General features: G+C 36.8%; 1 protein-coding gene across 4 annotated transcripts in view; it reads left to right on the top strand.

Annotated features, from left to right (window-relative positions):
* raph1b (Ras association (RalGDS/AF-6) and pleckstrin homology domains 1b) overlaps nucleotides 1–23,853 on the top strand; it is a 58,271-nt gene that overhangs the window by 17,331 nt on the left and 17,087 nt on the right. For 2 of the 4 annotated variants that reach the window (XM_051887703.1, XM_051887708.1), the window contains exons 3-5: nucleotides 15,330–15,454; nucleotides 16,965–17,067; nucleotides 17,715–18,289. In XM_051887703.1, the coding sequence (XP_051743663.1) occupies nucleotides 15,335–15,454; nucleotides 16,965–17,067; nucleotides 17,715–18,289 (798 nt within the window). In that variant the 5' untranslated portion in view covers nucleotides 15,330–15,334. Of the gene's footprint in view, nucleotides 1–15,329; nucleotides 15,455–16,964; nucleotides 17,068–17,714; nucleotides 18,290–23,491; nucleotides 23,579–23,853 lie in introns of all 4 variants that reach the window. The other 2 variants (XM_051887687.1, XM_051887695.1) reach the window with 2 other exon arrangements.

A 23,853-nucleotide genomic window follows, 5' to 3' on the forward strand; every position in this document is an offset into this window, starting at 1 on the left:
AAATGAGCAGGTCTGAGTAGTTGTTGGTTTTACCAAAATTTACAAAGTTCATGATTTTTTTTGCCTCAAAGTTTTGCAAAAAACACAAAGGGTCAGTTAGCACAACTGTATATTCTACTTTATCACAGTTATATATCAATGAAACATTTAGTTCTTATTACATCTGCATGGAGCACAACTTTGACCTAAAAGTCAACAAATCCTCTAGTTTGTTCACAGTTGTCTGCAGAATGGAAGACTCTGCAAACATTAATTTAAATACATGTTCTTCATTGCAGATCAAAGTTCCAAATGCCTACTCTTAGTGCTGCACATGAGTGACAGTAGGCACAGACTAGTGGGCATTAAATGCTTGATGGGATGCAGTAAACTGGCAGTTTTTATACTGTGGAAGATGACAGGACAGAGAGTTCAAGTAGTTAGTAGTTCAAGTGCAGTGCTGAAGGGTTGGGAGGGGTTTCAGTTCTAATGTTACATGATGTTGGAGTTCAACAGTCTGATGGTCTGCAGGAAAAAGCTGTCCCGAAGCCAGCTGGTGCGAGACCTGATGCTGCGGTACCGTCTGTCTAATGGAGGTGGGTCAGAACAGTGCATAGATACTGGACTCTCTGGTGATGCTTAAAGAACTGCAGTTCCTGACAGAACTCTTTAGGTTCTCACATGGAATATCTGCCGCTTCAGACCTTTTATCTGTCTTCATAGACTAAGTAGCCATTTTTAATTCTTAATATTTCCTCTTATGTGTAATTTTCAGACTCTGCAGTATGTTGCAGGTGCTTTTTGCATGCATGGAAGCCGCATTGTCTGCAGGACTGGTTCATGGTGTGTGTGTGTGTGTGTGTGTGTGTGTGTGTGTGTGTGTGTGTGTGACTTTGTCTGTGCCTTATGGCTTCACATTTCAAGACCACCTGGGACCCCAGTGAAGGGGATTGCTTGCTCATCTTGCCCTGAAGCTGTACACACATGCATTTCAGACACTTATACACACACATAGAGCAAAACGAGGGGGATACCCGACAGTCAGCACTATCCGTGAGCATGTGCCTTTGGTTTTTGTTTCATGCAGGATGTGGACGAAAGAATAGCTGAATAGAACATCTGGAGGATACAGCTCATGGAACCACTTTAATCTACTTTTATTTATTCACTGGAATAAAATAAACCCATACCAAGTCTCTTATTTTAAAGACCAATCAAAAGCATCAATTGTTGAAGGTTCTGAACTCTTCCGCAAAGAGCTTTTATTAGGCAGTCTCTCTGTTTTAAGGCTTGCATCAAGAGCTCTGATGAAAGATGATGAAAAGTGTTTCAAATGAGCTGGTTACCTCATGGGAGCTGACATATTAAGTTCATGAGACCAGATGAATACCACTCACTTTATCTCAGTAACCCTCATTATTGGACACTTTTGCTCGTGGAATACATTACTTTTGCTTGAGGCTGCATCCACATCTTTGGGTGTCAGTAAAAATTCCAAGACTAACTGTTATATTAGTTTATTCTGTCCATCAAAGGGCTCTATTTAAAGTAATAGTTTACCCAAAAATTAAAATTCTGTCATTATTTACTCACCCTTATATTATTCCAAACCCATATGACCTCCTTTCCTCAGTGAAAACAAAAATAAGATATTTTGAGGAAACTTCACATAGAATTTTTCCCATAAAACAATTATTTAGTGACCACAGCTGTTGACAAAACACCCCACCATTAAAGTAGTCCTTTATGACTTGTGTGCTACATTCCAAGTCTTCTGAAGCTTCACAAAGACAACAAAATATGAGTTGTTATTCTTCCCCTAACTTCTCCTTGGGTCATTTTGCACCAGGTCCAATTTTTAAGTAAAATTGAAACTGAAAATCCCTTTCATTGGAAGTTTGCGAACGTCCTTGTTTCAGTCCGAAATGAATGTTCCCTAAAAGTTTCTGATTGTTTGCTGGAAGTCCTCCAGATATTACACTTGAACTTTTTTTAGTGTTTAAAGAACCCTACATGAAGATGTTCATGGAATGTTCGCAATGGGCATTCAGGGGACTTTGTGGTGACTTTTTGGTTAGCTGTGATGTCTCTTGTGATCATTTCACCATAATGGATTCTACAGATTGTGTTTATACAGTATTGGCACAGGTTTATACGATTATGTGTCGATGAAGTTTCAGTTCTTACTTGTTGCTTAAACATTTTGGCTCACTGTGTTAGACAGAGTGAAGGTCAGACTACGGAAAAGTGGCACACCTCTTTCCTGTCGAACTTTGGACTTGTGTGGCTCCTATATGAAAGGAGCCCTTTCATTGGACCACCGACCGTGTGGGTGTGTGCTTCGTGTGCCGTTTGGATGGCCAAAGGATATGACATCAAGTGCTGAGTGAGAATCAACCCACACCCTAATGAAATGTCTTAAGACACCATGTCACTGTCTCTCGCTGTTTTTCTCTCTGTATATGCCTTATATTTCTCTTTCTCTCTAGTCAAACAAGTTCTGTTGTTCTGAAGAGAAGGAAAGAAAAATAAATGTAGGCACTCTTTTCAGCCTGAAATAGTCAGGTTTTGATTGCGAGAGTGTATGTGACAAACTCCTTTTTACCCCTGTGTGTGATGACTGTACACAAATTTAACCTAGAAATGCCACAACAACATGCAGCACAATGATTGACAGCTGTCGAATGTACTTCAGAGGTGTTTGACACATTCCTGGATGCTGAAATAAGTTAACACCTCCAGTATTCCAGTAACAACTTCCTCCAGTATTCATAGTTGTCACTGTATCAGAAACCATCCTCAGAATAACAGTGTAGATTCTGAGTTTGCAGTTCATGGTAGCCGACATTTGGCTCAGGGCTGTTTTGATCAGTTGTTCAAGTGACTTAGTGTTCACTTTCATTTCAATACAAAGTGAACTCTGTGCCTGCACTACAGATATATTTAGAAATACCCTCTCCAGTTGTCCCTGTTTTCAGTCTGCGCAAAAAATGGTTTGAAAATGTGTTTCAAATTATTATGCAAGTGACACATCAGTAGGATTTCAGTACAATAAACATTCAGATTTTTTTTTTTTTTTTTTTTTTTTTCAAAGAAGGTGTTTGTTTGTTTTACTTGTCATGTTTTTTAGATAAGTATCTAGTATCAATCTCAGACAGGTTCATTAAATCATGAAAAACCTACATAAAGAGGTTGTTCCACATTATTAAGCAAGTCAGTTCTTGCTTAATAGAAAGATCTTTCTGTTCATGAAAATCATGAAATTGGGCAGTGTCTTGCAAAAGGCATAAAAACAACTGATATTGTGCAGAAACTGAATAGAGACTGTCAAACTGTTAAAATATTTGTGAGTGATTTAGAGCACAGAAGAACCCGGTCAGATAAAGTCTCAAGAACCTCTCCATGCAGACTGGCAGTTGTGCATAAAGTTGCATTTCAGCCACCCCTAACCAAAGCTTATCTGTTTATTTTACTGATGTTTATGGTACTGATATGTTACTTGCATTATAATTTGGAACACATTAGGTCATGAACTGCATTTTTTTATTATTTCATGTTTCCTGAGGTGCACTGATGATGATAGTATGATTTTACATTAAAAAATTCTGAGCGCATGAATGCAGCAATCTTGTCATTGCAGTGTAGACAGCGTCATTGATTATAACGGGAGTTTTAGTGAGAGTCCAGAACTCGGTCACTGATAAACTCGGGCGGTGTGATTGACAGCTCCAGCTAGGAGTGGGCGATACAGTATAATCAAAATCTTATATCACAATAAGAGTAATTTTCTTTCACGATAACGATATATATCATGACATAGTTATTTTTGCAATCATAAAAAGCCTAATACTAGTCTAAGTTGAAGACAAGTAAACAGTCAGTGATTAAAAAAAAATGAAGAAAGTAATAAAAAGCCATAGAACAAAGACAAAAATTAAACCTGAACAACTTCAAGCACTAGAAATGAGAATTACATAAGTTGTATAAAGTTATTAAATGTACAAAAACACTGCATAGTCTTACTGTATAAAGTAAATATAAATGTATTCTTATTAAAGTTTTTTTTTTTTTTTTTTTTTTTTGGTTTGATTAACATTAATGACACAGACAGCAGCAGGTATAATAGGCTGCTGCTACTTTAAGACCGAATGCACTGATACACATGGTCTTTCTTTCTAAACTGTTTACGTTCACTTAAGACATAAATGACTGTGTTTATGAGGATACTCACAAAGACGGGTATTTTGACACATAAGTGTGTGTATTTGACCGTTCAAAGCCAAATAAGGTGGCAAAAAGAACAGTAACGTTCAGTAATCACGCACTCTATGAGTAGCGGCTTTACGCGTGCATCTCTCAGACAGTGCATGCATATAGTGAAATGAGTTCTCTTTCGCTGCTTATTGCCCTTCAACAGTTTAAAATCACTTATGCACTTATGCACTTATGTCATAATGTGACAAATCTGAAATCGCTGATATCAGATTTGGCATTAGAATTAACATGGTTACTTGCATGTTGTGGCATTACTGTTGGGTCTGTATCTTACAGTAAAAGTTTGTTTACAAAGCCTGCATCGAAATTGCGACTGATTTACCAAAGTGACCACACTAAAATGTACCTATAAACAAATAATGCTCTACTGAGACATTCACATAGTTGAAAATAAATAACCACTTTCCTAGCATCCTTTGGAAGGTAATGTTGTTTTCATTCCAGTGATCCTGTATCTCTCTTCTCTCCTTCTACATCATCGCATCTTTGGCCCCGCCCACTGGTGCATTAGTGAGATGAGTTGCGTTGCATTGATCTGATTCTGCAGAGGCGGTCTTTCATCGCACTTATGTCATAATGTGACAAATCTGAAATGAGTCATTTTCGGAGCTTGGTTTCAATAAAAGCTGTTTTTGAACTAACAAGGAAGTTTTGGGTTCTGAAAATTACAGGAAGTTTTTATTGTACAATGACCTCTTACATGTCAAAAAATAAAGGAGAACTGATTTCTCAATTCATGACCCCTTTAATACAGGGACATAGTGGGAAACTGGGGAGGTGGAGGGAGCAGTGAGAAAGAGACAATTCTGCAATAAGTGAAAATGTAGAATTAAGAGAGTATGCAGCTCAATGGGTTTCAGAGGAATAGGTTTCAAGGATAGACTGACTGAGCAACGGAGATATTAGAAGAATTAACCAGTGTTGTGTAAAGTTATTCCGTTGATGTAAGAGATTCTTATTATTTTTTTTGTTTTTAAGAAATTAGACTTAATATATGTTTCATTCTGTAATTGATCTATATATCAAACTCAAATGGAATGTTTAACAGGTCATGTTCACTCGTTTCTATTTGTTTTCAAGCAATAATCTCCTGTTATAATAAAAAAAAGCTGTCTTGTATGATGAGTCTCGTATTTACATTGTATTTACATTTTCTTGGTTATAATGAAAGGATTTGTGAGCGTGTGGCTCTTGTTGAACAATTTTTTTTTCAATAGTGTTAGGGATTGGATTCTGACTAACTTACTGACAAGCACCTCTGTTAGTCCATTGAGTTCATGTGCTCAACAGATATGATTGTGATTGACTACAGTGCTCAACGCTTGTAAAAACACACTGTAAAAAGAAACCTTTGATGGTCAGAGAACACTCAAACCAACATGAACGCACGTTTGAAAGCAGCATCTATCAGCAGGTACCAAATGTACTCTATATACTGCTGAAATGCTGGTACCGCCATTTTTTTTTTTTTTTAAAGTACCAACAGGTACCGGTAATACTGGTACATTCGACAACACTACATGTGAGTGACATGTTGTCCCGCCCTCTCGACAAAAAAACGTCATCAGAGATGAGAAGAGATGTTTCTGCAAGATCGAGGGGAAGTGATTTTGATTAAAGATTATGAGGGCACATTAACTTAAAAAAAAATGATGTGCACAGATAAATCATTTATAATAATTCAGTATTCCATAAAAAACATGAATTGTTGACAAACATTTTGATTCCATGGTGACTTTGAATTCATGATTACTTTGAATTCACATACACCGTCAACAGGCTCTGACTCGCATCAATATCTGCCATGTGACTCAGCTGGATACTTCACATAAATCAGAGAGATGTGTGGAGTCATGCCCTCACAGAGTGTTTTTAGGGCTTATTTTAGCAATTACGGAGTGATTCAGCAACTACATCAGTTCAAGACTTGATGATAGATTATATACACAGAAGTGTGTGTGTGTGTTTGCACTAGTGAGGCACTGGAAAACAGTGGACGGGCAAAAAAAAGTGGTGAATCAACAAGCTTGAGTAAACATCCAAATATGTATTTTAAATGTCTCATACTAGTGATTTTCACTGGATTTTAACCATGTGTGTGTGTGTGTCTGTGTACTAAATAAAGGGAAAATTATCCCTCAGGTTGCATTCTTCTCTCACTGTCCTCTATTTCACTCTGCTCTTAAGATGCTTGATTTTTCTGTCTTCCTTAGAGCTGATCTGTGTCCCACTGCACTATACAGGAATGCTGTCATATGCCATCATCCCTCAGAGACCGTCTGGCATCACACACACACACACACACACACACACACACACACACACACACTCACATGCACGCACGCACGCATCTAATGTTTTAATTGAAGATTATTTTGGAGCTTCACAATTGCTTTGCACATGTGATATAATGCTATTTCTGTCTAGGGTGTGAGCTGCATTCAGCTGTTTGCTTTACAGTAAGAGATGATGGATTTTTAAAGTGTCTTCAGCTCCAGATGCTTAATTTGTCACTCTACTGAAGTTAATAATTATTCATTCTAGTTTCTAATTTCTAGTTACTCATTACCAGGCCTCGACAATAAAGACTCGTGAAGGAGTTGATGAGAGGTAGTGTATGATGTAAATGTGCCTTTTTTCCTCACATGCCCTCGAAGAGCCAATTCTTCACTTTGCGTAATTCGTGACAAGAGCTGAAGAATAGATGTGTGAAAAAGCAGAGCTAAAAATACCCACTGCACTCTACCCACCCAAATTTTAACCTCTTTTAATGAAACATCCATTCATTGCTGCCCATGCAGATTACAATCAGACACTTGTTTGGCAGTACAGTAACATATTCTTTAAATGTCTCAATGTGAAATGTTCATAGGTCACAGGTAGGGTTTTGGTCACATAATGACTGCTGTGTTCTTAAAGCATTTACAAGAGTGTTGTGTTAGAACACAGCTGTTACTACTAGTTATTAAAATGAAGTGGGTCAGTAAAAAGTTGCCTTTATTTCTGCAGAGTTTGTTTTTGAAAAAAAAAAACAGATGTAGAGAGCTGAGAAATTAGGAAAAGGAATGGATTTAGAGAGATGTGACAGTGGAGAAGGAGGGATTATCTTCTTTCTGATATTATTTGTCTGATCAGTTCAATGTGGAATCACACTGATGTAAAGTCTTATGCTCTCAAAACATATGACAGTGCTGAATGTGGATCATAAAAGCCCAGATATACTCACTGCAAAGTTCTTTTCCATTATTCACTCAGGGGTAAAAAGAAGTTTGAAAAAGAAGGTATACTGTTAGCGAACATCCGACACCACCCACACTACTGAGAGCAACGTTTAGATGAATCTGTAAATATGTGCTGCACGCATCCAATAAAACAGAATAAACACAACAAAAATGACAGTGGTGAGAAAACAGCAGTTAAGAAAGCATCTGATCAAAGCGATGTGGACATCTTTGCACAAGCTCTGCAATTTGGCTCTCCTGTGAAATGGATTGCTTTAAATCAAGCAGCTTTATTAAACATGGAAAAAAAAAACTGACATTGTCACTTTCGATTAGAATTATAACTTCATTTTCTGTTACAAAGTGGCTTTCCTGTGTGCTCATGTTTTTTTCTTATGGACATCTGGCGATTTAAGATTTCCACGTCAAAGAAGCAAACCTACCTATTACGTAATCGCTATGGTGTTTACCAGCTAGATATTTCCAGAAAGTTTGCATTGGCAAGCTGTTTCGAACTCCCGAAAAAAACTCCAAATGAACTTCGTTTTGGCCTGATTTTATCTGAAATGACATTTCACCAGTTTGGTCTTTGATTTAGCTTGAAGTATAACGGGCGTTATATGGTCATAACTGACAACATGTGATCCAGGATCATTGCATTGAAAGTTCAATTATTAAGAATGTTTTGATTCTCACTGGAGATTACTCTAAATTTGCTTATGTTTACAAAATAGAATTAATTTGGCCAGAGAAAACATTGGAAATCTTTTCATTGTACTTTTGTCAGTTAAACAAAGGTTCAAGAGAATTAACCAGTCACAGATTCTTGATTTTTTTCAATATTTAATGCGTGTTTGAATAAATCAGTTATGACAGCCACGATTTAAATTTAAAAGTTGAGAGATTTTTTTCCTCTAGAAAATTTGCCATGTACTGTAACTGATATACTACATCCAAAATAATCAATATCAAATCGCATCGAATCGTAATCGAATCAAATCAAATCACAAGCATGTGAATAGAAATCGAATCGAATCGTGAGAATTGTGTCAATACCCAGCCCTAACTTATACTAGCCTATTATATGACAAGCTGTTGGGGGGTGGGATTTGCTTAATAATCATAAAAATAACCTTCAATTTCTTAATGCAAAATGTGCTTTATTATAGTTGTTTATTTTATTTTTTATGTTGGGGATATGTTGTTGACAGGCTGTGTCTCAGCGAGTGTAGCGCTGTTACTGCAGACATGTCCACAGGGAAAAGGTCATTTGGGTTCTGTCTGTCCTGACATCAGTCACTTTGCTGTTTTAACATCACTGTGTATTCAAAACCACTGGAAAGGACACGTACACACAAATATTTCTCCTTTTATGTTCGAGTGTTAAGTTAATTCAGAAGTTGGCATCTGCTGGAAAGTGATTTATTAGATTTGAATAGCACTCAGAACCCTGTGTTGTGTGTGTTTTGCCATATGTCTTGTGTTTGGGTAAGGCTGAATAATAACATTAGCACACATGCCACTTTGTGTGTGCGTGCGTGCGTGTGTGTGTGTGTGTGTGTTTATTTGTGGCCAAGCTCATGTAGCTATGCACAGTTGTGCTTTTTTGTGTATTTGTGCAAGAGGTCAGGGAGTTAAGGGTGACAGCTGTAGTGTTTCTTGTTTCTCTGCTTTGACACTGTTTGAAAGAGTGAGACTGTGCACATGGAAAAGGGTGGTAGCCTGTTCACCCCTCTTCCTTTTCCTGTCCCCCTACTTGTCCAGCCATGATGTCATATTCAGCCTCGTGGAAGGTGTGTGTGTGTGTGTGTGTTAGTCAGAGAACAGCTGCTGGAGGGTGGTGGGAGAGCCTTGACAGAACAGCTCGCGGGGGAAATGAAGAATTCTGTACATCCTGGACATTTCCTGTCTTCCCTCTGTTCCTCCTCTCTTTTTCTCTATCATTTTCACTTTCTTACCCAAGTCACAAGTACATACTACATCTGATCTTCTGAAATGCACTAAACACAACAATCTACGTTGTGTTTTGGAAAGCTTTAAATATATTAATACAAAATTAATTATGAGCTTACCCTATTGAAAAAAATATACTAAACTGTATTTTACTATTATACATTTACATATTTATGTGCTAAATAAAAATACCCTGCAATTGTATTTTTGGTTTACTAATTTGGTATACTTAAAGTCTGCTAAACTGGAACAACAAATTTTGTACTTAATGCACAATAATTGTGCAGAAGTAGTGCTGAGGTCCAACTAAAGATACTTTAGTATATTTGATTGTGCTAAAGTGGAACTATTGCAAGTATGCTTTAGGTACACTTTAAATATCTTGCATTTAAAGACTGATATTATACAAAGATCATACAATCCTTATTAATAGTGATATTAAAACACTTTTTAGGCAAAATGTTAAGAAATGTACATTGTGCAAGAAAAGCCTGCTCCAAATAAAGTTTAATTATAATTTTTATCAGTATATCAAATGATGTGTCATTAAATGTTAATGGATTTAAAGTATGCTTAGTATGGAATAAATGTATTAAATAGATTTTAGTATAGGTTTTTTTTTTTTTTTTTTTACTGGAGTATACAATTATAAATATTTTAAAATATCTGTCTATCACCTCAAAGTAACAGTGAACTGTCATTTTAAATGACATGATGAGGAAGTGACATCATTTAAATCTTCAGAGGAGCCAGTTTCAAATGTTAGCAAGTTATACTCTCTATTAACATTTATAATTAGACAAGATTAATAAAGCCTTCCACACCACCCTGTCACAAACATATTTATTTAACATTTTCTACTTTTTATGGTAAATCATATTGTTGATTCCTGAATGCTGTCATAACTTTAAGGAGAGCAGCAGTCATTATGCTTTGACACAATTCAGTTTATTATACAGATATACTTTCAATAAATATCACCCTTCGAAAATATAAAAGGCATTAATTTCATAGAATGACCCATACATTGTTTTTTAGATTGTGTGAAGTGGCAGATGAAATACGAAGAATGAATTTTATGTCTATGTTTTATACCATCACCATTGTGAGCGAGAGAGAGAGAGAGAAAGCTTAGCAGAGCTTAGTTTAAATCAGCAGCTGTTAAGCAACAGGGTGCCAAGATAACACACCTCTCTAATTTCCCTCTGCACTTTTTTTTATCTCCACCTTTTTTTTTCTTCCATTTTCTACGGTTCCATAATTCTGCAAAATCTCTTTTTGTCCTGCACACTCCCCTCTCATTTCCCTCTCTCTCTTTCTATTTATCCTCTTTGTGCTTGACTGATTATGCTGAACCGTGGCCGCTCGCAGTAGAGTGACTGAGGGCGTCATTAGCATCCTGCTGGTCTGAAAGCAGTGAGACAGAGCAGGAGGGTTGGAATTATATATTTGCAAGACTCGATCTCCTGAATTAAGCACATTGTTGACCTGAACCTACAAGAACGTGTCTGACTGGCTCTGATTATATCATGTCACTGGACTTGAATATGCAAACCCTGAAAGATGCAGCTCTCCCTGGGGTGTCTATAATAGTAATGGTTAAAACATTCGGTTTAGTGTCTCCTGTCAATCTGAGATCCGTTAGAGTTGATGTCAGCAGGACTGTGTTGTTGGAAAACACCAGGACTATCCTAACCCAAACACTGACTTGCACAGTGTTTGTTTTTTGTTTGTGTATTAGTACAGCTACCTTGATGGGGTTGGTACAATATTTATGGAGTCAAGCTAATCTCAAGAACCCCTGGAGAACCATTCTCACGGTCGGTTTACTAAACAACATAACTAACCATAATAGTATATTGCAGTGAGCTGTTAGAAGTACACTACTGTTCAATGCTGGTGTCAGTAAGGCTACGTTCACACTGTCAGTTTTTGCGATTGATAGACGCATTTACATAGAGGTTATGAGTCTCGAGGTTTTGAGTTCCTGTTCAAACAGAAACTTACAGTAGCATCTCGAATAGGCCTACTGTCTGCATGAAAGTGCATTGGGGGTCAAGCCTGTATTCTTTTACCAGTAACTTTAATGACAGTGACCAAAGTAATACTGTATCAAAGATGGTGACAACCATAAAACTGAAAAGTCATATAATTTTTGATATGACAAAAGTTCAATCAAGCCGTGAGTTTATCCGTCAAATCTTCCTTAGCCTACAGCAGCTTCTATATCTGGGTGGAGAGCGCAGTGTTGGGGAAAGTTACTTTTAAAAGTAATGCATTACAATATTGCGTTACTCCTTAAAAAAGTAACTAACAGCGTTACTTAGTTACTTTTTATGAAAAATGTTACATTACTTTTGCGTTACTTTTTCTCACCTAGGCTGGGCTTGCTTGTTTTGTTTTTTTTAATAACAACAAAAAAAGTTCTATTTTTGGCAAATGTTAAGGCCCTTTCACACCAAAAGTAAATGAATAAGCCTATACAGTAGGGGGCGCAGCTCAAACAAACCTTTCAGCTGTGCTGCCATTCTGGATTAAAGAATAGGATACAGGAGAAGGAAGTTCAGCAATCTTATTTCTAAATCTAATCTAAAGTCATTTTTGCTTATTAGTATGGTTGAATTAGATCATTGAAGGTCAGCAGCAAAGACATTTGTTAATAAAGTGAGATTAAATACATAAAGTATATTTGTATTTGTAATTTAATATGGTTAATTATTACAGGTTTGCATACAATTCTGAGATTGCATTTCACTGTTTTTCTTTATTTTGAGGAATACTGAATGTTTTCATGCAAGTGAGATGAGTAAATGTATGCTCACATTTAATGTAGAACACTTTCTCAACTTGGGGACAGGAGAGCTGTCAGTCAATAAATGTGAGAAAGTAACTTACATTACTTATTTGATAAAGTAATGCGTTACTTTACTAGTTACTTGAAAAAGTAATCTGATTTCGTAACTCAAGTTACTTGTAATGCGTTACCCCCAACACTGGGAAAGCAGAACATTTAAGTCGCACATAGAACACAAAACTGTCGGGAGCAGCTCCGGTGGAGAACAGTGACTGGATCTAAAACCTCCAGATGACACACAGCTCATATCTCCGTCGCTGTCAGTTACTGAAAGCGAAACTGCACACAAAAACCCACGCGACAAACGGTAGACATGCGTTTGTGCAGCGCAGTATTTCTCTTTCACACTGTGTGACGAACAGTTAGTTGATCAGGGCTGCGTTTCCCAGTTACATCATTAGAAACATTGGTCTCTACTATCAACTTTGCTCACGATGCTTTTGAGAATCGCAGCCTTTGACATCACAGGTTTTCCGAGAATGCGGTTGTGAGTCATGAAAATTTGAACATAAGTTCAGTTATAGAATGTGATTATCACTCCCGTAAATAACTGAACTGTGTGTAAACATAACCGTATTAAGGACTCAAATACAGGACTGACAACTGTATTCTGCTGCTTTGTGAACGTTGCCTAAGATGTAGAAAAGGGACAGTAAAGACATAATGTACAAAAGGTTTCTAAATAATGCACTTTTTTTAAACTTTTGAAGTTCAGAAGTTCGGCCAGAGAGTTTGAACTCGTAAAACCCAATTTTCCTAATAATCTCTTAACCGTTTCTCCTCCATATTGCGCGTATATCCACTCTGTGCTCTCGTGTCTCTGGACCGGAGCAGACTGTGCTCGTGCTGCGGCAGTTCACGTGGCAGTATAACATGAAAACGGACTTCATTCACGTCAATGGAAAGCATATTTACACTGTCTGAATCGTTCCCTATCCTCTATATAGTGCACTATGTGCCATTCACCATATAGAAACTAGTAAATGTGTGAACAAATGATCGATTTAAGCTGTAGCTTCAGCGTCCGTTTATAGTGTAGAAGGGGCAGGGTTTCAGATTATAGAGAGCATTTGATTGAACAGAAGATTTGATGAGAAGCTGAAGTCCGCGGTGATGTCATGAAAATCCGTGATCCATTTTAGAGGAAGTGAGAGACTGTAAGTTTTGAATGCTTATATCTTCTAAATGCGAATTGTCATTGTTTTGGAACACCCCAGTTTATTCATAAGCTCAAGGCTAACATATTCATACTAAAACCAAAAAAAACTTAAATTTTGATTTCAGGGGGACTTTAAAATAGAATGGTTATTTTAAATAGTAAAATATTTCACTATATATATATTTTACTGCATGTTTGATCAAATAAATGCAGCCTTGGTGAGCATAAATAACTTCTTTCAAAAACAGTAAAACATCTTGCCTACTCTTAAACTTTTGAATGGTAGTGTATATTTTGTCTTTAGTGTAGTTTATTGCATGACTCACTGGAATATGTGATTCTGATTTCTGATCAAAATGTTTTCTATGTAAATGTTTTATAATTTTGTGTTGAAGCTAAGATAAAGCTGCGTACATACATTAGTCCAAACACACCCTTGTTTGATCAAAGAGTGAATGGGGTCATTATAGGGTTAAGGTGAGCTCAGAATCCCCGAGGGATCATCTCTGCTCTCCAGGGCCCCATAAGGCATGCGAGTAGTGAGAAAGTTAAAAAGATGGAAAATGAAGAAGAGAGAGTTGAGAATATGATGTTTCTACAGTCTCTCATTGTGTGTAATAATAAATATATAATGTGTGTAATAATATATATTGCATGTAATAGTGATTGTCTCTTGACAATGGTGTCTCCTACTGATAGTGAAAGTGAATCTGGCTGTCATTTATTTGCATCTATGCATAGTTTGTGACTCATCTGGTAGTTGTTCATTGAAGTTCATTGTTTATCCATTCACCCAACCCTGACTCAACATGAAAAGCCTAATACATGCTTACACGCATGCTGACGCGAGAGTTTTTGTTTGAGTCTCAGTTGTGACTGTACAGCAGTTACTTTACTGTCCACTAGAGGGCGATGATCTCCTTACACCCTCACACCTCTATTCTATTGAGGTCATTACTAACACACCTAGCATTCCCTTGATTATAGTGTTTATAACTAACTAAATTATGATTTAATTGCAGTGGAATGAAACCTTAATGTTGATCTCAAAGTCGAATTAGTATGTTTGGTTGATCTGTGTGTGCTAATGTGCACGTCTGTGTGCTTGATGCAGTGTAGTATCACTTATAATACTTAAAAATTACATAGAAGTACTTTGAATCATTTTAATACATTAGCCAGTAATTAACATCATTTTCATCATAAAATACAGCAGGGGTTGCCATGGCAATGATTGGGGTGAAAACTGATAGTGGGAGATCTAGAGAGGGTTGCTATAGCAACTATGCCAGTCTTTGAAGCAGAGCTGAGGTTACCATAACAACCACATCACACCCTCTCAGAAGGCAACCTTGAAATGATGACTTACTTTACACAGAGATTAAGACTCAAGGTGTCTGACAGAGCATATATAAAGATAATGGTGAAAACATTTCTTGAATATGGCAGACTGACAGATGTTGTTCTAAGGGGTTACAGTGTCAAATGAAGATTGTAAGGTGTCACATCACAACCCTCATTTAAAAGAAGGAATCAAAGGTTGCCATGGTGATGTGAGATAAGGGGAAAGAGGGAGACAGAAATTAATATCATACACTGGGTTACATAAGTGGAAGCGAAATCAATCATCATGACAACCTGTGATGTACGTCATCCTTCAGTTCACGTTTCAACTGAATCAACACCTAATTGTGTTGATAAGACGCATCAAACCCAACAAGTCAATCTTAATATGTTGGTGTGCTTTTTCAGCAGGGTGTGATATATGTGATGTTCTGTATGTTTGGACATGTTAATGTGGACATGGCACACTAGTTGACTCGTCATTGGCTGTATCATGTAACTGAGGGTGTGATTTTGTGTGTGTGTGTGTGTGTGTGTGTTACAGCAGATATGGAGCAGGTGTCAGATGATGAGCTGGATCATGCTGCTGAGGAAGATAGTGATAAGGAGGATCAGGATCTGGACAAGATGTTTGGCGCCTGGTTGGGAGAATTGGACAAACTCACACAGGTGATGCTCTCACACTCAGTGTGATATTGTGATGTATGATATCTTGAATATGATGTATTAATTTCACTTTGGTAGCTTTTTTCAGTAAATATGAGCACTCCAATTTTGTTTAGGGATGCATAATAGTTCACCATATTAATTGTACTATATTTCATATCAGTTATTGGTGGATATTAGTGTTTTTTTGTTTTGTTTTTTTTTTGTTTTTTTGTTTTTTTTTCCAGTATTGGATATTGAATTGTGCATGCTCATATCCCCAATTTTTACATTTCGATTACCTTTGCTGCCATCTAATGCAATGCAACCAGGGGCAACTAGCAGATTTTCAAGGGGGCCTGAAGATGAATCTAAATGATTTAAAAGAGGACAAAATAAGCTGGAACAACTAAAAATCAAAATTAAATTCACCCCATCAACTGCTTTTTTTTTTCTTAAAAAATCTGAATATATGAGGTAGCCTTAAAGGATTAGTTCACCCAAAAATGAAAATTCTGTCATTATTCACCCTCATGTCGTTCCACACCCGTAAGACCTTCGTTCATCTTCAGAACACAAATTAAGATATTTTAATGAAATCCGAGAGGTATATGACTTGTCCATAGACAGCAATATAATCAACACTTTCAAGGTCCAGAAAGGTACTAAAGACATCGTTAAAATAGTCCATGTGACTGCAGTGGTTAATTTTATGAAGCGACGGGAATACTTTTGGTGTGCAAAAACAAAACAAAAATAACGACTTTATTCAACAATCTCTTCTCTTCCCTGTCATTATCCTTACATAGTTGCCGCGGTAAGCACAGTGTTTACTGTTTACATCCGGATGCCGGCTCAGTATTGGCCAAAGCTGTACACATGAGCAGCACAACGCATGCATGTGATGCTGACGCAGGAGCTGGCCAATAATGAGTCGGCGTTCTGATGTAGAACCTGGAAGCGCTGGATGTAAACATCAACGTATGAGAATGACACCGAAGAGAAGATACTGATGAATAAAGTCATTATTTTTGTTTTGTTTTTGCGCACAAAAAGTATTCTCGTTGCTTCATAAAATTAAGGTTGAACCACTGCAGTCATGTCATCTTTTTTAACAATGTCTTTAATACCTTTCTGAGCCTTGACAGTGGTGGTTAAATTGCTGTCTATGGAGGAGTCAGAGAGCTCTCGGATTTCATCAAAAATATCTTAATTTGTGTTCTGAAGATGAACAAAGGTCTTACGGGTTTGGAAGGACATGAGGGTGAGTAATTAATGACAGAATTTTCATTTTTGGGTGAACTAACCCTTTAATTCCAGCCATTTTTTTGGTTAGTGGCCATAACATAAAAGTATTTTTTGACCAGAATTTAGTATACTATTACAATCCCTAATTAATTGACAGCCCTAATTCAGATACTTTATTTTTATTTTAATGTATTGATGTATTGTATTGATGATTATATTCATGATTTAGCTGTCTCTTCTTACCTAATCTCACCTTCCTCCGCCCCTCTCTCTCTCTCTAATGTAGAGTTTGGATGATGGGCGTCCTGAAAAAGTGCAGAAAGCTCCTCTCAGACAGGAAACAAACCTTGCCAATTTCTCCTACCGTTTCTCTATGTACAACATCAATGGTTAGACTACACACAGACACACACCACCTCTGTTTACTCAACATTCTTTATCACTCAAAATGACTTCACATATATCTAATATGGTGGTGTTTAGGCATACTGCAATTTTCATAGATTATCATAAAACCACCATCATAACAGCAAAATGGTTGTAGCTATAGTTTAGTTCCGTTCAAATGTTTGGGGTTGGTAATTTTTTTTTTAAAATGCTCACCACTGAGCAAAATGCTCACCACTTAAGTGCTCACCACTTAAAAAATCAGCATTTTCAGCATTATTACTCCAATCTTCAGTGTCACATAATCCTTCAGAAGTCATTCTAATATGCTGATTTGGTGCTTAAGAAACATTTCTTATTTCTTCTTATTATGTTGAAAACAGTTGTGCTGCTTAATATTTTTGTGAAAACCATAGAACATTTTTTTTTTTTTTTCAGGATTCTTTGATGAATAGAAAGTCCAGAAGGGCAGGATTTATTTGAAACATTTTGTAACATAATAAGTTTCTTTACTGTGACATCCTTGCTGAATTAAAGCATTAATTTCTTTAAAAAAAAAAAAAAAAAAAAAAAAAAAATCTTACTGACCCCAAATGTTTGAACAGTAGTATATGTGTGAATTAAAATTGTCCTCTATCTATCCATGTAGAAGCCATTAACCAGGGTGAGACAGTGGACTTGGACGCTCTCATGGCTGACCTGTGTTCAATAGAACAAGAGCTCAGCAAACCCATAAGCAAGGCTACAGACAGCAAATCAAGACAGAGGCCAACAGGCCGTTCGGCCAGCGCCAAACACACCGGAGGGGGAAGCAGTGGAGGAAGCACGAGCAGCAGCACCCGAGCTTCTCCCGCCTCCACCGTACGTGGTGGCAGCAGCCAGTCACGGCCCCTGGCCTCCAACTTTTCCCTGGATGACATCACCGCTCAGCTAGAAAAGGCATCCCTTAGCATGGACGAGGCAGCAAAGCAGACTTCTGAATCTTCCTCATCGTCCTCCTCCTCATATTCATCTGCTACTCTCTCACACCCGCCTTCTAACTCACATCATCGCCGTACAGGATCGGTTGGTACGGTCAGCGACCAGGAAGTGCGCTCGATCGGTCATTCGTCCAGGTCAAGCGTCAACTCTGCCTCGGCATCAAGCATGGACTCTCTGGATATTCGAGGGCAGGAGAATGAGGCACAGTCACAGAATCAGAACCAAAGCCAGACTAGCACAGAGGTAACACACACACACACACAAACATGATATTAAATTTTTTTTCACTCTTTTTCATTTTGAATTATTTCATAGCTGTCACTTAGACTTCAGACTCTAAGTAAGAAGAACTGGGCAGTAAACATGACAGTTTGTCCATAGAAGACCAGAGGTACAGAAGGGCTTCTCACTGTGAGAACCTCAGAGAGAAATTTCAGCAGAGTGAGACTTAGCAGAGAGAAAACTGAAAGCAGATGTGAGGGGCTTAAATCTGAAGCACAACACCAGAAAAGAAATATCCATAAAAGAAAGGATAGAGAGGTATTGTCAGTCAGCACAGGGATAATGGTATAAATCAGGCCTGGTCCCTTTACCACATAAAGTATAGTCTAATCTTACAACTCCAGTTTAGATATTCCAAGTACAAAGTCAAGATGAATGTTGCAGATGGTTCAGAATCCATTTTACATTTTTCATTCTTCAGATCTAGGTGCATTCAGTACATCTAATCATTGTGGTATCTGTACTTAAAGGGTTAGTTCACCCAAAACTGAAAAATTTAGTAATTAATTACTCACCCTCATGTTGTTCCACACCCGTAAGACCTTCGTTCATCTTCGGAACACAAATTAAAATATTTTTGATGAAATCCGATGGCTCAGAGAGGCCTGCATTGCCAGCAAGATCATTTCCATTTTCAATGCCCTGAAAGCTACTAAAGACATATTTAAAGCAGTTCATGTCACTACAGTGGTTCAACCTTAATATTATAAAGCGACAAGAATACTTTTTGTGTGCCAAAAAACAAAAATAATTCGAAACAAAAGATTCGTAAAGCTTCGAAGCTTCATGAAGCAGTGTTTTGAAGGGCGAGTAATTAATGACTGAATTTTCATTTTTGGGTGAACTAACCCTTTAAAGAACACAAATAACAGCGCTGCTAAGGATAGCTAAAGAATGCACCTTTAATTAATTAAAAAATACATTAAATATGCACTTTATACATACAGTGACTTGTTGTTGATTTCTGAGTTAAAATTCATTTATATATTTTGTTATAAACAGTCACAAATTTCTGTTATCATAATGAAGAAAAAGTCTCATTTGAAGAATGAAATGAAAGATTGAAATAATTTTTCTAGTAGAAAATGGAAAAAATATTTAACAAAACTGCTTATTGTGCTTATTGATATTTTAAAAAGAAAAAATTTTAGAAGCTTTTTTTTTTTTTTTATTAAAGCTTACAATGACTGTTTTTCATGTAATAACACAGATGACTCATTGAAAATTAGAGTGCATCAAACTAAATAGGGTCCATTTTGATTTCATGTTGACTTTAATACTTAGTTTAGCACAAAGAGTTGCCAGTAGAGTAATTATTTAGGAGTTTCTTAATGTGGATGTTGGTGTGTTAAGTGGGCGTTTAAGAGAACACATTTCTAAATTTAACATTCTTTTCCTGTCTGTGCAACTTCAGATGGGAAAAGAATTAGTCTTCGTCATCATTCTATTTTGAATAAATGTCTTACTGTCAGTCTAATTGCTACCAAAAAACAAAGAGTCATTGACCATTTAAAATGTTTATCCTGTTATTCACAAAACAGTTTAGAACAAAGAGGGTCTCTTTACTTGGACAGTCAACATTCCCTGTGACCCAGACACACACAGTTCTATTCATAGCAGTTGTTTGTTCTTTTGAGGGCAAAGTCTGTATTGTGGTTTTGGGAAATGTGATGATCAAGGTTTCACTGAATTCACCATAGAATCATTAAAGCTGAGTCATTTCTTGGCTGCCCACATACTTCTCTCAGACACACTCATATACAACCAATTTCTCAAAAGCAGGCACACTCAGTTCTTTTATAGTTCTTCAGTACTGCTGTCAGAACCTGGGAAGACAATCCAATTAAACAGAGATGTCATTACTCTTCTAACCACAGCATTGCTCATCTGCACCAGGCTGTACAGACCCTGACACTTTACAAGCTATAAATACATACTGTGGTTTTAGATGTAAACTAGCGCTGTTTCACAGATGGAACAATGTGATAGAATTTCATGTCTGTGTGAAAGAGAATGCATGCACAAATCCTCCTGCTGCAGTCTTGCATAACGATATTACATGACATGTAGAGGCACAGGCATTGTGCTGTACATGGTCACTGTAAACATTACAGTGTAATAATAACACCTGCTATGCTACATGGCTATGCTACTCTAACTCATTTAAATGCATGATGTGTTTGTTTTGGTAACATCTTTGTTGTTGTACTGTATGCTTACACTAAAAAAGCTCTGTAGGAGCAACAGATAAGATGGCTTCGATAATGTCATCGATATTAATTTGAAACAAAGGTTTACAACCACTGTTCTGTGGACCCAGGGGCTCTGTGAAGGTGCTGCAATGAATATGCAATAAATAAAATGCATAGGGATTTATTGTCAAAGCAGACAATGTTTTATTAAGTTATTTAAAAGTTATACTGATCTTTTGCACTCTCAGAGGAAAAGGTTCTAAATAGAACCTTAAAGGGTTAGTTCACCCAAAAATGAAAATAATGTAATTTATTACTCACCCTCATGTCGTTCCACACCTGTAAGACCTTCGTTTATCTTCAGAACACAAATTAAGATATTTTTGATGAAATCAGATGGCTCAGTGAGGCCTCCATAGACAGCAAGTTCATTTAAACTTTCAAACGCCCAGAAAGGTATTAAAACATATTTAAAACAGTTCATGTGAGTACAGTGGTTCTACCTTGATATTATAAAGCGACGAGAATATTTTTTGTGTGCCAGAAAAAACAAAATAATGACTTTTCAACAATATCTAGTGATAGGCGATTTCAAAACACTGCTTCGAATCTTTTGTTACGAATCAGTGGTTCGGAGCGCCAAAGTCACGTTATTTCAGCAGTTTGACACGCGATCTGAATCACTGATTCGAAACAAAAGATTCGAAGCAGTGTTTTGAAATCAGCCATCATTAGATATTGTTAAAGTCGTTATTTTATTTTTTTGGCACACAAAGTATTCTCGTCGTTTTATAATATCAAGAACCACTGTAGTCACATGAACTGTTTTAAATATGTTTTAGTACCTTTCTGGGCGTTTGAAAGTGTAAATTAACTTGCTGTCTATGGAGGCCTCACTGAGCCATCGGATTTTATCAAAAATATCTTAATTTGTCTTCCGAAGGTGAACGAAGGTCTTAGGGGTGTAGAACGACATGAGGGTGAGTAATAAATAACATTATTTTCATTTTTGGGTGAACTAACCCTTTAAAATGGTTCTGTCAGACATAATTAATTTTGTTTTAATTCATTTTTCGTTTCAATTTTAATTATTTTTTTTTTATTAATTTGCGTCCATTGGTCTGTAAAACCCATGGTATGGAATAAAACAATTGAGGAGAGGATTAAGGAGTTAAAGTGCTCCTATTCCGCTTTTTTGAATATTACCTTTCATTCAATGTGTAATATAACTCTTGCAAAGTTTCAAAGATCAAAATGCACATCAAATAAATGTATTCTCTCCTAAAAGAACGAATTAATTCTGAACTGCCAAAATGAGTCTTCGGCAATTATAGTCTCACTTCCTGTTATATACCTAAGTAACAATGTAACAAATTTGCATAATGCTAACCTATGGTGTTCATTGGCTGCCAACGAACAAAGTCTACTGCTATCCTTAAACACTGAAGTTATAGCTGAGGCCTAGAAGAGTTTAGTTCGTGTTGTCGACATGTCAAGAAGACTCTGTTTTCAGCACTGCAAATCCACTTTGCATGCACTTTATAAGGATGAGGACTTGTGCTGGAATTGATGCAAAAAAAAAAAATGCCATTGTTTGTATCGCTGTGTATACAAGCACTGAGGAAGCCTATGGAGCTGAAATTCAGATATGGGAATGGGTGTTTTGTTTCCGCCACGCTTTGCAAGTGGTAGACCAATCGCAACAGACTGGGCCGTCTGACCAATCAGAGTAGAGTAGTCTCACGAAAGGAGACGTTTAGAAAGACTGAATCTTTGAACAAACCGTTTTTAGACTCTTTGAGAAATAAAGTAATGCGCAATTTATATTATGAGAAAATTAAAGTGTTTTTTGACCTATGATGCATGGAAATATATTGTAGGAAACCTCAAAAACAAAATTAGGAACCTTTAAAATAGCATTATAATGGAACTTTAATAAAAATTAAATACTCTGGACAATATCAGAAAATAATTTGTAAAAACAAATAAAAAGCATGTTTACATTAAAGATATGAAAATAGAATTGTATCTGGTTAGGCAGTGCAGCACAGTCAATGTTAAAATACATACTGCTTCTAACGTATGGTCAAAAGACTTGAATTATACTTGTCCAACAGTGAAACTAATGTGATGAAATTGCTTACAATCTGTCAAAACTGTCATGACCACATAAAACTAGTAATTTTTGCACAGTATGTGCAAGGATGGAGCAAACTCACTCACACCCACAGGTTTTGCATTGGTAATGCATATCTAGAACTGTATGTTCACCACAAAAAGGATTGTTTTGAAAACTTTAGTTATATGCAAGCCCATTGAAAGGATAGTTCACCCAAAAATTACAATTCTGTCATCATTTCACGATATAATATTCTCTCATCATATTTGTCCATTTCATGTGTCAAGCAAGTATACAGTTGAGCTTCTGTTTACTACATTTCAAGTGCTCTATGTATGTGCTTTGATCAATTTTTTTTATGTAAATAAAAGCCTAAATTTAATTTGTTCATCATATAAATCATTAAAGCACTTTGGGTTTGGGTTAAAGCACGATGCCTATCAGTGGATGGACCAAAATGATGACAAAATATTAAAAATATCTTCATTTGTTTTCCAAAAATAAGCCAAAGTCTTATGAAGGTAAGAAAATGAGGACAGAATTTTCATTTTTGGGTGAATTATCCCATTAACCAAAATAGACCCATAGACTTCCATTGTACATCCAATACTGTAATTTGAGTGAAAATGACTTTCTTTTCTAATCGACAGTATATACGGCATACTTAGATGGATATTAGATTGTATTAAACCCTAACATTCCTTTGATGTTTTACCAGAATAACAGTAAATTGACCCTTGCTTGTGCATGCCTTGTTTTGCATTGTCTCCTTGCATGATTAATGTGTTTATGTTTGCACCTTTTCTGTATGTGACGTCACTACCTCCCCCCCCCCCACACACCTTTTCCCAGCATGTCTCACTGCGAAGGGCCAATGGTAAAGCTACCAGGCGGCAACTTCACTACACCTCACAGGAGGGGGAGGTGGATCAAAGGACTGTAAGTGTGTTTGTGTGTGTGTGCATGACCGGGGTGAATGATATGTGTACACAGTATGTTCATTCTCAAAATACTGGGTCTTGGCATACCTTTGATAATTCCAGGATTCACAACGTCATCATTTTGTTTAGAAAAGGACCCCAGAAGAGGTATTCTTTGCATAAGAGAACGGTGATCACAGTATTTTGTTGTGGACTAAAAGTATACAAGACAGTTCTTCTTGTATATATTTGTTTTCCATCCACACTTTTATATGCCACCTCTTTCTGATTTTG

This window comes from Ctenopharyngodon idella, chromosome 1, assembly GCF_019924925.1.
Source record: "Ctenopharyngodon idella isolate HZGC_01 chromosome 1, HZGC01, whole genome shotgun sequence".
Lineage (NCBI taxonomy): Eukaryota > Metazoa > Chordata > Actinopteri > Cypriniformes > Xenocyprididae > Ctenopharyngodon > Ctenopharyngodon idella.